Source organism: Palaemon carinicauda, chromosome 21 (assembly GCF_036898095.1).
Source record: "Palaemon carinicauda isolate YSFRI2023 chromosome 21, ASM3689809v2, whole genome shotgun sequence".
NCBI classification, from domain to species: domain Eukaryota; kingdom Metazoa; phylum Arthropoda; class Malacostraca; order Decapoda; family Palaemonidae; genus Palaemon; species Palaemon carinicauda.
In genome coordinates this window covers 123544589-123559597 of record NC_090745.1, presented here as the reverse complement: position 1 = coordinate 123559597, position 15009 = coordinate 123544589, and the positions used below count along the sequence as shown (strand labels likewise).

At 39.4% G+C, this 15009-nt stretch overlaps 1 protein-coding gene across 1 annotated transcript in view; it reads right to left on the bottom strand.

The window, feature by feature from the left end:
- Positions 1-15009, bottom strand: part of LOC137615116 (tyrosyl-DNA phosphodiesterase 2-like) — a 91297-nt gene that overhangs the window by 33722 nt on the left and 42566 nt on the right. Inside the window, exons 7-8 of the mRNA XM_068344747.1 lie at positions 12005-12109; positions 989-1147 (exon numbers count right to left, since the gene is read on the bottom strand). Of these exons, the coding sequence (XP_068200848.1) occupies positions 989-1147; positions 12005-12109 (264 nt within the window). The remainder of the gene's footprint in view (positions 1-988; positions 1148-12004; positions 12110-15009) is intronic.

Below are 15009 nucleotides of genomic sequence, written 5' to 3'. Positions count from 1 at the left end.
AGATGTTATAAGCCCAAGGGCTCCAACAGAGAAAATAGCCCAGTGAGCAAAGTAAACAAAATAAATAAAGAACAGTAACAGTAACCACATCAAAATAAATCTTTCATATATAAACTATAACAACTTTAATAAACAAGAGGAAGAGAAATAAGATAGAATAGTGTGCCCAAGTGTGCCCTCAAGCAGGAGAACTCTACCCCAAGACAGTGGAAGACCATTGCCAAGAAATAACCTCCTATAACATTTTACAAAGGAATTACTAAGAAATCAAGAACACTCCCCTCACGATTACTAATTACCTAATTCACACAAAATATACAATCTGGAGGACGTAAGGATAGGATTAGAAATGAAACTATATGAGAGATTACTCGAGTGCCATATGTGGATGAGATCATGACATGATGAGGGGTAGATGGAGATGGTATGGCCATACTCTTCACTCTCTCCAAGAGAGATTAGTTAACCAAACGTTCAGCTGAGCTCACAAGGCACTAGAAGAGTTGGAAGACCCAGGCCTACATGACTGAGGACTATGAAGCACGAAGGAGGAGATGATGAATGGAGAAGTATTGAATTAAAAACTCAAGATGGAGACGACTGGCGAAAGCTAACTGAGGCCCTTTGTGTCAATAGGTGTAGGAGGAGATGATGATGAAGTTTCCACCTAATAACAAAGAGGTCGACAAGAGAACTGAAAGAATAAGCATCTACGGTGTACACGAGCCGAAGCAATTGCCATTAATCGCTATATTGTCTTAATACTGTACTAAAGGCCTAGGCCTATTGAAATGAGAAAAAACTGGAAATTTTTAGTTTTACAGTAGACGTTAATACGAAGTCTTTGAGAGAAAAGCATTATTAACATCAGGCAAGTATAGAAACAAATATTCACTAATTACTACCTTTGAATAAATGTTGACCAAGGGTTTAAACATCGATACATAGCTTAAAAGTAAAAGAAAATACACATTTGCAATACTTGTACCTTGAAACGAACAAGGATGCCCCAGTGATCAGAAGGGAAACATGGCATTCCTGATACTTTTTCCTTTCCTATTAGTCTAAATTCTTCTGGAACTAAGTGAGCAGGTGTTGACTGATTCATGTACAGTCTATCAAATCTACACTTTGGTTTGCTTGGTATCTGTTAAAATAAAGAGGATTTAAAAAAATAGTTTACAGATCTTTACTTATTGACAAATTTTATAAGGACATCAATGGTTTTGTTAGCATTTCAAAAGTAGAAAAAAAAAAAAAGATAATGCAAGAATAACAGCGATAGCAAAAGAATAATGTGAGATTGTCTTGAAAATTTTCAAATTTTCAACTTGGTATTGCTAACATTCCTTATGTAATATGAAATTAACCTAAAATACCACAAACATAACTTGCATTTAAAATACCGGTAATTATGTTCATCCTAAGCCTAGTAAATAAAAGAATTTTCCTATACAAAATAGATTTTTACACTACAAACCTACTGTTTCATGTAGACTATTCATACAACTGCAACAGTTGAAAAAACTCCATTACCAGAATGAAGGAGAAAAACTGTTACTGTAGATAGGGCCAATATATCTAGTTCTCTCAGGTTTGCAGATAGCCAACTGTATCACTCACAGTATGGTCTGAACTAATTCAATAGTGTACAAGAGAGTGGATCGAGATGCAGGCATAAATGGTAAGTTTAACTCATGGTAGGACCAAGATCACACAACTTTTATCCTTACCATTATTATTATAAGTATGGAGTGAAGGAAGCTCTGGGTGACAGGAGGATGGATGTGAGAGAGGCAAGAGAGCGTGCTAGAAATAGGAATGAATGGCGAGGGATTGTGACACAGTTCCGGTAGGCCCTGCTGCTTCCTCCGGTGCCTTTGATGACTGCAGAGGTAGCAGCAGTAGGGGATTCAGCGTTATGAAGCTTCATCTGTGGTGGATAACATGGGAGGGTGGGCTGTGGCACCCTAGCAGTACCAGCCAAACTCGGTTGAGTCCCTTGTCAGGCTGGGAGGAACGTAGAGAGGAGAGATCCCCTTTTTGTTTCATTTGTTTGATGTTGGCTACCGCCCAAAATTGGGGAAAGTGCCTTGGTATATGTATTTATGATGATGATTTTCATTAATTGAAAACACTAGGAATGCTTTAAAATAAGTGTAGCCTACACTGCCACTGCAAACACATGAGTTAACTAGAGAGGCACTCAGGTAGAGAGCAGACCTCCGCCACGGAAGCTTATTTCTCAACCTTTTGCTTGACCTTGACCTTCCATAACTTAATAAATTCCAGCTTTTTACAAAACAATTAATCACTACAAGTTTCATTACTCTACAATTAAAATTGTGGTCAGGAAGCTGTTCACGAACAAACACACACACACACACAAAACTTTGTTGGCAGAGTTAAATATATCAATTTCCATACAAAGCCCTGCAGAGGGGGTACCACTGAAGTGTGCTTTTGAATGTCATGTCCAATTGTAGATATTGCTAAGGACTTTTCAGATTATCTCTTCAGTCTTAACTGTAATGATACCAGCCTTATACTTTTCACTCATTCCTTTTGGTCTCCCACCAAGTAACTACCAATTTTCTTCAATTTGCTCCTCTTGTCACATCTCAAAGTACAAATCCTTTCTTACAGCAAATTTGTAGTCTAGTAATAAAGGATATAGGCTTTATCAAATTAATTCTTAATAATTAATCTTTATAAATGCTGAATAGCCTCTTAGAAAGAGGGATATTGAGTTTTTGAGGGAATCGAAAAAAAATGACCCTACCAAACTTCAGGGAAAATGGAATAATTCTCCCCAATTACACTTTACGAACTATTAAAGATCCATGAGAAGGAAAAAAAGCTTCATAAATTTTTTTTTGAAATTTGCAAGGCTACACAATAAAAGAATGCACATCATTATCATTAATCCTAGCTAGGCCACACCTAGTTGGAAAAGCAAATGCTATAAGCCAAAGGGTTCCAACAGGGAACAGATAGTCCAGTGAAGAAAGAAAATAAAGAAATAAACCTAATATTGCAACTTGAGGGAGGAGCAATAGTCCACTGTTCAGGTAAAAAGGGTGATAGGAGTGCCAAAGCTCCTCCATTAACCAGGGAATAGTGTGTGCAGGCAATACACTCCTGTCTCCGGGATAACCCGAGCAACATACCTGGCCCTGTGAACCGGCCACACAGGGACAAAAGATGGGGCCACGAATCAAATGTGTGTCGTCTAATCCCTGAAAGAGAGGTTGTGTCGTAAGGAGTCCTTTCCTAACTATCATGACTGGTCTTACTGGACTTCTTTAACCTCTTTCTCCTTTTCTTCTTTTTCTTCTTCTTCTTAGAAGAAGAAATGTTACAATCGAGTCAGAAGTCATAGGAGGAGGATAAGGAAGAGCAGTTGGTGGAAAAAGAACTCGCAAGTTTCTTCCTCTTTCCAAACTTCACCTAAGACTACAAGCAGAGGTGTCAAGGTCTGATTGACCAACAACAACAAAGCTCTCCTGTGCAGAGAAACCAAACAGGTTGCTCCTATGGGAACCACAATGTACTATGCTGCAACAGACACAGAGGAACGTGAGTTACAAACTCCGGGACCCTCAGGCACAAGGGTTAGGCACCGAGTGCCTAACTCTCTGCATGCACCAAGTGCATGGAGAGAGTGAGGTCGCAATGTGAAAAAAACATCTCCAAGAAAACCAGCTTCAACTTAAAACCCTCCTGGTCATGGACAATGCACCTGCTCACTCCCAAAGAGAATGAGTTACCAATGAAGTGATTTTCTTTTATCACAGTAAAGTTCCTGCCTCCAATATGATTCTATGCATCCTGCACATGGAACAACAATTCATTTCCAGCTTTAAAACACTACATGAATGCCCCTTTTCAAGGATTTTAGGTCACCTCTAATATACAATTATCAAAGAGTTTTGAAAAAAACTCATTCCACATTTTACATACTCTAAATACCTAACAAAACTTGGATATAAGTGTCTCCCAGAACAATGAACTTTGCCTTGAGAAAGTTGTGGCCAAACTGTGTTGCAGAGGGGACTTTTGAAGCCTTTGAGCCTGAGTCTCTGGTTGAAAACCCGTTTCTTTGGGCAAGACCAGGGGATTTGAAATTTAAGGAAAAGATATTGAGGAGTTGGTGGAGGATCATGACAAAGCACTGACAACTGAGACACTCCAACACCTTCACAAGGATCAGCAACAGTGCAAAAGAGGACATCCCTTCGGGGGGTAGGGAAAGGAAAAGATGGCAAAATGGACTGAGTTACATAGTTTTGTCAAAAATGTCATCAAGATAAGGTAGAAGCTATTAGAGTAAGTGATTTCTATTACAACAATTCATTAAGCAATTTCTGAAAGCTCTCAAAAGCGAAGCAGAAACCAAACTCTCTTGATCCAATTTTAATGAAAAAGACCTCGGTGAATCACAATTAGTACTAGAAAAAGTCGAAATAAAAAAAGACCTCCAGAATGGTCGTTACCCGTGTTTGTGGAGAGAGGCTAACACCTCATCTTCCTCATCACCTTCCACTGGCACTATCCACTCTCCTTACTACAAGTAAAGTTAAGTTCAATGTTACTTTATTCCATATTTTTTTATTATGATGATGATGATGATGATGATGATTATTACTATTACTATCATGATGATGATGATGATTATTACTATTACTATCATCATCATCATCATTAATATTATATTATTTTTGGGCTCAGCCATGTCATCCTGATGGAAGATACCTTTAGGTAGCTTTCTAAGGGATATTTGGCTACAGTGATACTCCCAGAGAATTAACCATAGGTCTCCAGAATTCTAACTCCTGGCGTGAGTATCCTTAATATAAGTTTTAAGGATATCGCTTAAAATGAGGGGACATATTTCTTGATATGAAACATGGCAATCTTCACCCCGAATAGATTTTACTCTTTGAGGGAGAAGAGTGGCAAAATGAAGGGGAGCCGTTATGAAGGTTACCCGGTGGATTCCCTCCCAGTACTACTACGGCATATCATTCCTTTTAAAAGTAGCATTTAAGCACGGTGTTCTCCCACGCTTCTCTCGGTGTTGTTACTTATTTTCAAGGATTATTATCATGCAATCTCCAGCATCTTCATCCTCAGGAAAGTTGAGTATTTAATCTTTCCTGTGTATAATTCTTAGCTCCCTCTACCGAGTCCAGTTCTATCCCAACTGGTTCAGAAGTCGACTGTCTACGCTTCATCATTGAGAACCCAAAACCTACATCTCCTGATTTTCTCGCCCTAGCAGCCAAGAAAAAGTTCGGGATCTCAAAAGACAACATCGACTTCATAGAAGAATACAAGTCAAAGTCAACCAGAAGACAATATGAATCATCTTGGAAGAAGTGGGTTTCCTTTGTCAAAGCAAACAGACCGGCAAAAATCTTGATAGACTTTTGCCTTTCCTTCTTCATCTACCTTCACGAACAAGGCCTGGCTTCCACCTAAATAACTACGTGTAAGTCAGCTTTGACTAGACCTCTTCTTTACGTCTTCCAGGTGGATTTGTCAAATGAAATCTTTAATACGATTCCGAAAGCATGCGCTAGACTCAAACCAGCAACCCCTATAAAGCCCATATCATGGTCCTTGGACAAAGTCTTGCACTATGCTTCGAACTTGAACAACGAAGACTTTACCCTAAAGGATCTAACACAGAAAGTGATATTCTTGTTCGCTATAGCCTCAGGGGCTAGAGTTAGTGAAATAGCAGCCCGATCTAGAAACGAGGGCCATATTCAGTTCACAGAAGAGGGAGAACTGAATCTTTTTCCCAATCCTACCTTTCATGCAAAAAACGAGTTGCCCACCAAAAGGTGGGGTCCTTAGAGAATCTGCCCTCTGAAGGAAGATGTCTGTCTATGTCCAGTAAAGTGTCTTAAGGTCTATCTTCGAAGAACTTCAGACTTCAAACTTATCCCTAAAACAACTAAGGGCAAAACTCACCTACTGTACTTTATTCGCAGAGTGGATCCTAATAGTACACCCGCAGGTCACGATCCTAGAAAAGTTGCTTCCTCGTTGAACTTCTTTCAACATATGGACTTTGGTAGACTCCGCTCATTTACGGGGTGGAAATCTTCTAGAGTTTTCTATAAACATTACGCGAAGCAAGTGCATGAAATAAAACACTCTGTGGTGGCGGCAGGTAGTGTTATAAAACCTGTCGTATAGTGCTGCGATGAACAGTGGACTGTTTTGGGACTTAAAAGTGGAATGGGTGAACAGGTATTAGCATCTTCGAGTGTAATACCTTTTAAAGAAAATCACTAAGGTGAATTTTGGACTGTTCTATACAGGTGAAGAATCTAATCAATAACACCAGGGCTGTGTGGACATTTGTACACAGTATTGGGACATATCAATCATCTAAGTGAAATGAATTGAGTAATTTCACAATAGTGAGTGGCACCTATGGATGTTCTATAATATATGTATTTCTTCCCTTACAGGTTAAAAATATATATACCCAAAGATGTAAATATGTCACAAGGATTCTATTTATGATACATTTTGCTTTTGTATTTTTATAAATTTATCTATGCAAATAAAATAATATAAAATGTATCTGCGTCTTATTAGCCCTTCATGAATAAGAATAAACGATCCAGTCTTTTACTTTTTCCTAAAATAACATAGTTGAGAGTATAACCTCCGAAAGAACAACCTGGTAATCTTTAAAAGTTCCACCTTGTTCCTACAGAATACAAACTTTGACGCCTTATGGTCGATATCGACAATTTCCCTGCAGGGGTCAGGAAGCCCTATGTTAGTTCCAAACTTGGTGGATATGACAAATAACGGTAGTGTCATATATGTAAGGTCTGGGAGACCATATAAGGAACTCAGTCAAAGTTAAGGCACTTATACAAACACACAGATATAGTACTTTCAAGTAATTCTTCGGTAAACTTCCATCAGGACGACATGGCTGAGCCCAAAAAACTGATTGAGCAAAGCAAAAAAACTATTTTAGGATGATATGGCCATGTCATCCTGATGGACCTCCCTGCTTTCAAAAAAGGATTATACAACTATGTAACGAGAGTCCCCACCCGATACTACTCTATCTGCGGCTATCCATGCTTAAATGCAAAAAGGTAACCTTTTTAACAGCTCCCCTTCAATTTCACCACTCTTCCCCCTAAAAGCATAAAATCTATCGGGGTGAAGATTGCCATGTGTCGTATCAGGAAATACGTCCCCTGATATTATGCGATATCCTCAAAAGTTATATTAGGGATACTCGCACCAGGAGTTAGAATTCTGGAAACCTGTGGTTAATTCTCTGGGAGTATCACTGTAGCCAAATATCCCTTAGAAAGCTGCCTAAAGGAACCTTCCATCAGGACAACATGGCCATATCACCCAAAAATAGATTTTTTGCTTTGCTCAAAATCCGTTTATGGCGTGCGACAGCGGTCTTAAAATGGCCGCCTCCGGGGATGGCAGTGCTCCACTTAACACACCTAAATTATGTTAATTCATGTGTAAGAAGGGAGCTAAAAATCATACACAGGAAAGATTAAATACTCAACTTTCCAGAGGATGAAGATCCTGGAGAATGCATGATAGTATTCCTTGAAAATAATCCATCCATCCATCCATATACCAAGGCACTTCCCCCAATTTTGGGGGGTAGCCGACACCAACAATGAAACAAAACAAAAAGGGGACCTCTACTCTCTATGTTCCTTCAGCCTAATCAGGGACTCAACCCACCCTCCCACATTTCCACCACAGCTGAAGCTTCATAATGCTGACTCCCCTACTGCTGCTACCTCCGCGGTCATCTAAGGCACCGGAGGAAGCAGCAGGGCCTACTGGAACTGCGTCACAATCGCTCACCATTCATTCCTATTTCTAGCACGCTCTCTTGCCTCTCTCACATCTATCCTCCTATCACCCAGAGCTTTCTTCACACCATCCATCCACCCAAACCTTGGCCTTCCTCTTGTACTTCTCCCATCAACTCTTGCATTCATCACCTTCTTTAGCAGACAACCATTTTCCATTCTCTCAACATGGCCAAACCACCTCAACACATTCATATCCACTCTAGCCACTAACTCATTTCTTTCACCCGTTCTCTCCCTCACCACTTCGTTCCTAACCCTATCTACTCGAGATACACCAGCCATACTCCTTAGACACTTCATCTCAAACACATTCAATTTCTGTCTCTCCATCACTTTCATTCCCCACAACTCCGATCCATACATCACAGTTGGTACAATCACTTTCTCATATAGAACTCTCTTTACATTCATGCCCAACCCTCTATTTTTTACTACTCCCTTAACTGCCCCCAACACTTTGCAACCTTCATTCACTCTCTGACGTACATCTGCTTCCACTCCACCATTTGCTGCAACAATAGACCCCAAGTACTTAAACTGATCCACCTCCTCAAGTAACTCTCCATTCAACATGACATTCAACCTTGCACCACCTTCCCTTCTCGTACATCTCATAACCTTACTCTTACCCACATTAACTCTCAACTTCCTTCTCTCACACACCTTTCCAAATTCTGTCACTAGTCGGTCAAGCTTCTCTTCTGTGTCTGCTACCAGTACAGTATCATCCGCAAACAACAACTGATTTACCTCCCATTCATGGTCATTCTCGCCTACCAGTTTTAATCCTCGTCCAAGCACTCGAACATTCACCTCTCTCACCACTCCATCAACATACAAGTTAAACAACCACGGCGACATCACACATCCCTGTCTCAGCCCCACTCTCACCGAAAACCAATCACTCACTTCATTTCCTATTCTAACACATGCTTTACTACCTTTGTAGAAACTTTTCACTGCTTGCAACAACCTTCCACCAACTCCATATAACCTCATCACATTCCACATTGCTTCCCTATCAACTCTATCATATGCTTTCTCCAGATCCATAAACGCAACATACACCTCCTTACCTTTTGCTAAATATTTCTCGCATATCTGCCTAACTGTAAAAATCTGATTCATACAACCCCTACCTCTTCTAAAACCACCCTGTACTTCCAAGATTGCATTCTCTGTTTTATCTTTAATCCTATTAATCAATACAGACAGTCCCCAACTTACGAACACAATAGGGACAGAGAGTCTGTTCGTAAGTCGTATTGTTCGTAAGTCGTTAGTGTTAAATTTTGGTCTGGAGTAAGCGTAACCTAACTCAGATGTCTACGATTTTCAGCAGTAGAAGTCAACAAATAGCCCCATTTCATATAAAATAGGTTATTACAAATATTTTACTTTATCATATTACAGTAGTCTGTATAATACTGTAAAGTTCAGTACAGTATGTTGTTTTATTATCCTGTACTGCACACTACATAATGGAAACTTGCACAAACAATCGGCCATACATATGCACTGCATTTCTGAATCAGCTGACTTTAAGTAAAATCGTAGTAAATATAGTGTACTGTACATTTAGTACAGTACTGTACATTAATTCCTTTTTAAATAAATGTACTGAAAGATATTTTATTGTTCCATTACCCAATTTTTTTGTTAGAAACTTACGTAAACAAGCGGCCATTTGCATTATGTACTGTACTGTAACGTTTACCTTTTCACGCTTATCAAATCAGCTGACTTGTACCGTACTGTATTTACTGTATGTAACAGTACTGTGCATTTAACTGCTTCATGGTTGTTTTGGTATTGTTAAATAAAATGCAGAAGGTTAGTTTACTGAATTGTTTTATTTTAATTTTGACCGACGGAATCATTCTTTGTAGAGTATACGTCACGTATCTTGTGACGTCATGTATTTGGCGGAAGAGCGCTGACAAACCGAACGATTTCCTTTCATTATGTTGCCGAGTAATCTTATTACAGAATTCTCATAATCGAAACACCGAGTAACGATATCAAGTGTTTTAGTGGTCTGTATCATTAGTTATGAGATTAGTACAACTTACCGTAAAGTTAAGAAAAAAAAAGTCTGATGTTATATTTCTTCTGGCGGAAGGCGAGAGGCAAAGCAAGTGATTTTCTTCCGATCCGTTACTATTCCCATAATCGAAACATCGAATAAGGATATAAAGATTTTTTTAATATTTTTCAAAGAAATATGAAGACTTAACTGCATTAAAAATCAAAATACGGAGACAGAGAGAGAGAGAGAGAGAGAGAGAGACAGAGAGACAGAGAGAGAGAGAGAGAGAGAGAGAGAGAGAGAGAGAGAGGGGGGGTTGCGTATTCCGTTTATAACTAATAATAAGGTCTATCAACGAACTGTATGGAAAATGTGATACCCTATAATATATTAGCGCTGTTGTAATATTCACTATGAAGAGATTTCGAATATCAAGAAAATTACATAAATCAGTGTTATTCGTACTATATGTGCGCATAATCATAATACTGCAGCGTCACCTTGAGATCAGCTGATCTCCCAACCAAAAGTAAATCAAAAGTAATTGTTGATTATTGAAATGCTCAAGAAATAAAAAAAAAATATGAACGTCCTTTAATAAACCATAATTAAACACAATAATGTCTAATGAAATATGAAGGCTTAATATTGAACGAAAAATTGAATACTGTATGAAGCTTTAGAATTAACTACCCATATGCGATTGACAGAGCGAGCACACACACACACAGAAAGAGCTACAACGATTTCGCATGATACCTAATAATAAGAACTGTAGGGAAACTGATTTTCTGTAACATATTGGCGCTGATGTAATATTCATCTTGAAGATATTTCTAATATGTTAAATAAAAAAAAAATGCCAAAAGTCTGAGGACGTTATATTTCTTCTGACGGAAGGCGAGAGGCAAATCGAGCGTTCTTCCGATCCGTTACTATTCCCTTAATTGAAACATCGAATAAGGATATAAAATTTTTTTTAATCATTTTCAAAGAAATATGAAGATTTAACTGCATTAAAAATCAAAATACGGAGAGAAAGAGAGAGAGAGAGAGAGAGAGAGAGAGAGAGAGAGAGAGAGAGAGAGAGAGAGAGAGAGAGAGAGAGAGAGAGATTTAACTTGAAATGAAATCTACGGATGTTTACGAACATGTTTGGACTTCCTTCAATTTGTGTTCGTATGTACCGTTGTTCGTAACTCGAATGTTCGTAAGTAGGGGAGCACCTGTACTCTACCATACACTTTTCCAACTACACTCAACAAACTAATACCTCTTGAATTACAACACTCATGTACATCTCCCTTACCCTTATATAGTGGTACAATACATGCACAAACCCAATCTACTGGTACCATTGACAACACAAAACACATATTAAACAATCTCACCAACCATTCAAGTACCATTGAAAATAATAACACTGAGAAAAGCGAGGGAGAGCACCGTGCTTAAATGCTACTTTTAAAGGGAATAGTGCGCCATAGTAGTACAGGGAGGGGATCCACCGGGTAACCTTCATAATGGCTCCCCTTCATTTTGCCACTCTTCCCCCTCAAAGAGTAAAATCTATTCGGGGTGAAGATTGCCATGTGTCGTATCATAAAATATGTCCCCTGATTTTATGCGATATCCTCAAAAGTTATATTAAGGATACTCGCGCCAGGAGTTAGAATTCTGGAGACCTATGGTTAATCCTCTTGGAGTATCACTGTAGCTAAATATCCCTTAGAAAGGAACCTTCCATCAGGACAACATGGCTGAGCCTAAAAATGGCCTATAAGAACATCCTTCGGTGGAAAACTTATTAATGCCATTTCCAGTCATTCTTATTCGAAAAATTGATTTGGCGATCGAAATGCAGTTTTGGAAGGAATTTGTTCTATCTCAGAGGCATTACTGTAACTTCTTTCCCACTCTATACATTTATCAAATAAAAAATACCTAGCCCTGATTTCCACAATCACATTAACATATTTAAGAAACCAAAGTTAAAAGTTCAACAACTTATCAAAGACTACTGATGAAAAACACTATCATTGTAAATTATTATTGAATTTGTATTAAAAATTTCAATTACCTGTTTATTTGTATTTTCTTCCATATTCCACGTCCAACGGTTGGAAATTCTGCTGCCACAAACCTCCCACAAATCAAATATACTAGTAGGTTGCGTTGCTTTTACCTATGAAGAAGAAAAAAATCACATTCTGTTTTATAAAATAACATGGTTGAATACCTGAAAATAATAAACAATAAAAATTGGATGTGAAGAACTACTATTTAACATCAAAAAGCCTACTGAATACAAGACAGGCAAAATAATAAAAGGGGACACAAGAAACTTGGTATTACAACCAAAGCCGCCAGTATTTTGTCTTCTTTTTGACAGAAAATATTAGGTTACTGTAGATTCTTCTTGTCTTGTGAAGGAGCTAGGTACACTACACAACCTGCTAAATAGCTTTAACAGGTCCCAGTTAATAATTGTCAAAATATTTGTGGATATATTCCTTCAGGTAGTACAGTAGTATGTGAAGGTTTAAAGGTTGCGCATGAATACCAGAGGCAAGGGATAGGACAATGTCCTAGAGACTGACCACACACATATGATCAGTGCCCAAGCCCCTCTCCCTCACGTTATAATACTACTAGGTAGGGCCAGGCAATAGCTGCTGATTACTCAGCAGGTAGATCTATAGGCTCCTCAGAAGGCCCCATCCCTTTATCACATTATCACAAGGATGGTGAGGTTGCAGACACTACTAGAAACTATCGAGCTTAAATGGGACTCCTGCCATCAGCACTTTCTCCTCTGACAATTTCTTCTTGTAGGCTAGCGTTGCACCAATCCGTCTGATTTTGAGCGGGTTCTTCCAGGTTCTCTGTTGGAGGAGGATGTACTCTCGTTGTTTCTCAAAAGCCAGGAGATGATGTTTGCAGAAATTTTCTTCCTATAACTTCATAAGCTAATAAACGGATTTTGAAGCCGAGCTCATAAGGACTGAGTTTGCTTCAGGTTACATCTTAGGGAGCTCAATGGGCAAAGAAGCTAATTGTCCGGATCATGGGTCGCATCCTTAATTGAGGAGGTCTCAAACCTGGTGACGTAATCAGTCTAATTCCGAGATTTGGAAAAAATTAAAGGATGAAGGTAAACAAGACACCCTCCATCCCTCAGTATGACTAACAATATGCGAGATGCCGTGGAGTTTGCCTACCCACTTCGCTGGAGCTAGGGAAAGCAAGAAAACAGTCTAAGTGTTAAATCCTTATCCGACGCTTAACTCAAAGGTTTGTGCAGGGCCCTTTTAAAGACCTGAGAACCCTAGTGATGTTCCAGGCGGGAGGTTTAAGTTCTCTTGGAGGACAAGATTACTTGAAGCCCATCACGAGCAAAGACATTTCCCACCAGAAAAAAAAAAAAAGTATAAACCCTACAATCTAAACTTCTAAAGACCTGGCTCAAAGCCGAGTGATAGATTTTCACCACCGAGACTGGGAAGCTAGACGAGAAGGTCAATTATAGTTGGGTAGAGGCTTCAACCAGAAAAGTACCCCTTCAATAACATTAATCACAGTAGATGGCCAACTATGTCTGGTATACAACTACAGAGGATCTTCAAAGGTATCTATACATCTTCTGTGTAGTGCCTTGAGAAAAGCCTTCCACTCAGAGGATATGCGGGATAGTCTCTAACTGTGAAGTGACAGGGATGTCACAGAGTTGTGGTGCCTCTGCAGATGGGACTGGCAAAGCAAGTTGGGTCATTTTGATAGTTCTCTCGGTAGCTTGACAAGGAGCATGACTAGGGCTGGGTACCATTTGGCTTGTGGCCATTTGGGAGTTACCAAGGTTACTCTGAGGTTCGGGGAGTCAGTACCCAGTTGACCACCCTTTAGATCAGGCAAAACAACTGAAAAGCTTGAACGTCTAAGCTGTCACTTGGATGTTAAAATGCATCCTATAGCGCTCCTCGATGGGATGTTGTCCTAATAAGACCCTCTTATAAGAAAAAAGTAATCTCTCTAGGACTGACGAAGTAACAGGTTTAGGAGGACTTGTCTGCTTTGCAGAGCTCCTTAACTGAGCTTCGGAATCTAGCCTCGGTCGTCATGCTGTGTCATTTCACCATCATCTTGTCAGTCCATCTTCAGTGTTCCTGCCATCGCTTCCCTTTCACATTATTTGACTCTGATTCACTTACGGGCTGCCAACGCAAGAGCCTGTGGTCAGTCTGGATAAGGGCCAATCTTAATCACATCACATCATCCTAAAGTGCTGCTGACAGGGCCAGACTGGTAAGCAGATGGAGTTTTTTGTTGATCCGTGTGGCAAACATGTCTATCGACGGGGCACATAACCCAGTCATAAGGCTTCTTGCCACTTGAGGATAAAGGGACCATTCCATCTGCTACTTGTCTCTTGACGAACAAGATTTTGCCTGCAATAAATCTTTTGCTGACAGCTCCACTGCATTACTAAGTACTCAAGGCTATGCCTACTTTGCCAACTCGAAGAGGTACTGTGAAACAGTAATAATGAGTTCAAAAGATTCATGTAACTTAAGGTTTTCGGGAAGTCTTTCTCCCCCAGAAATTGGGGGGCTTAGATGGGTACCAATCTATTGGGCAATGGTTTTCCTTCTGTTCCATATTCTTAAACAACAGCAGAACTCAATGCTCAACAGACTTTGTTTAATCTGGTGTCTGTTATATCATCGCTGGAATTGGTTGTTGCAGGGGGATTGCAGATGACCGACTCAGCAATGGCAAAATTGTTGTGAAAGCCTACTTTTGAGCTTTGTCAAAACAAAATTTGAGGTATGGCGTGGTGCCACGTGTTGGCTTTTTGTATTCCGGCAAAGGCAAAAGAAAGGGATTTCTTATACATTGAGCCTCTATAATAATTAATTTTTCCCAGTCATTTGTGGATGAAACTAAGGGTTGCAATTGACACTTCATTTACAAAAAAGTAGAGGAACGGATTTCGGACCCATTTAACAAAAAAAAGTTGACCTTCAATCATAAGGCTCCACCCTTTAATAGGTGTTAGCAACAGTTCACGAAGTAACCAGCAAATCG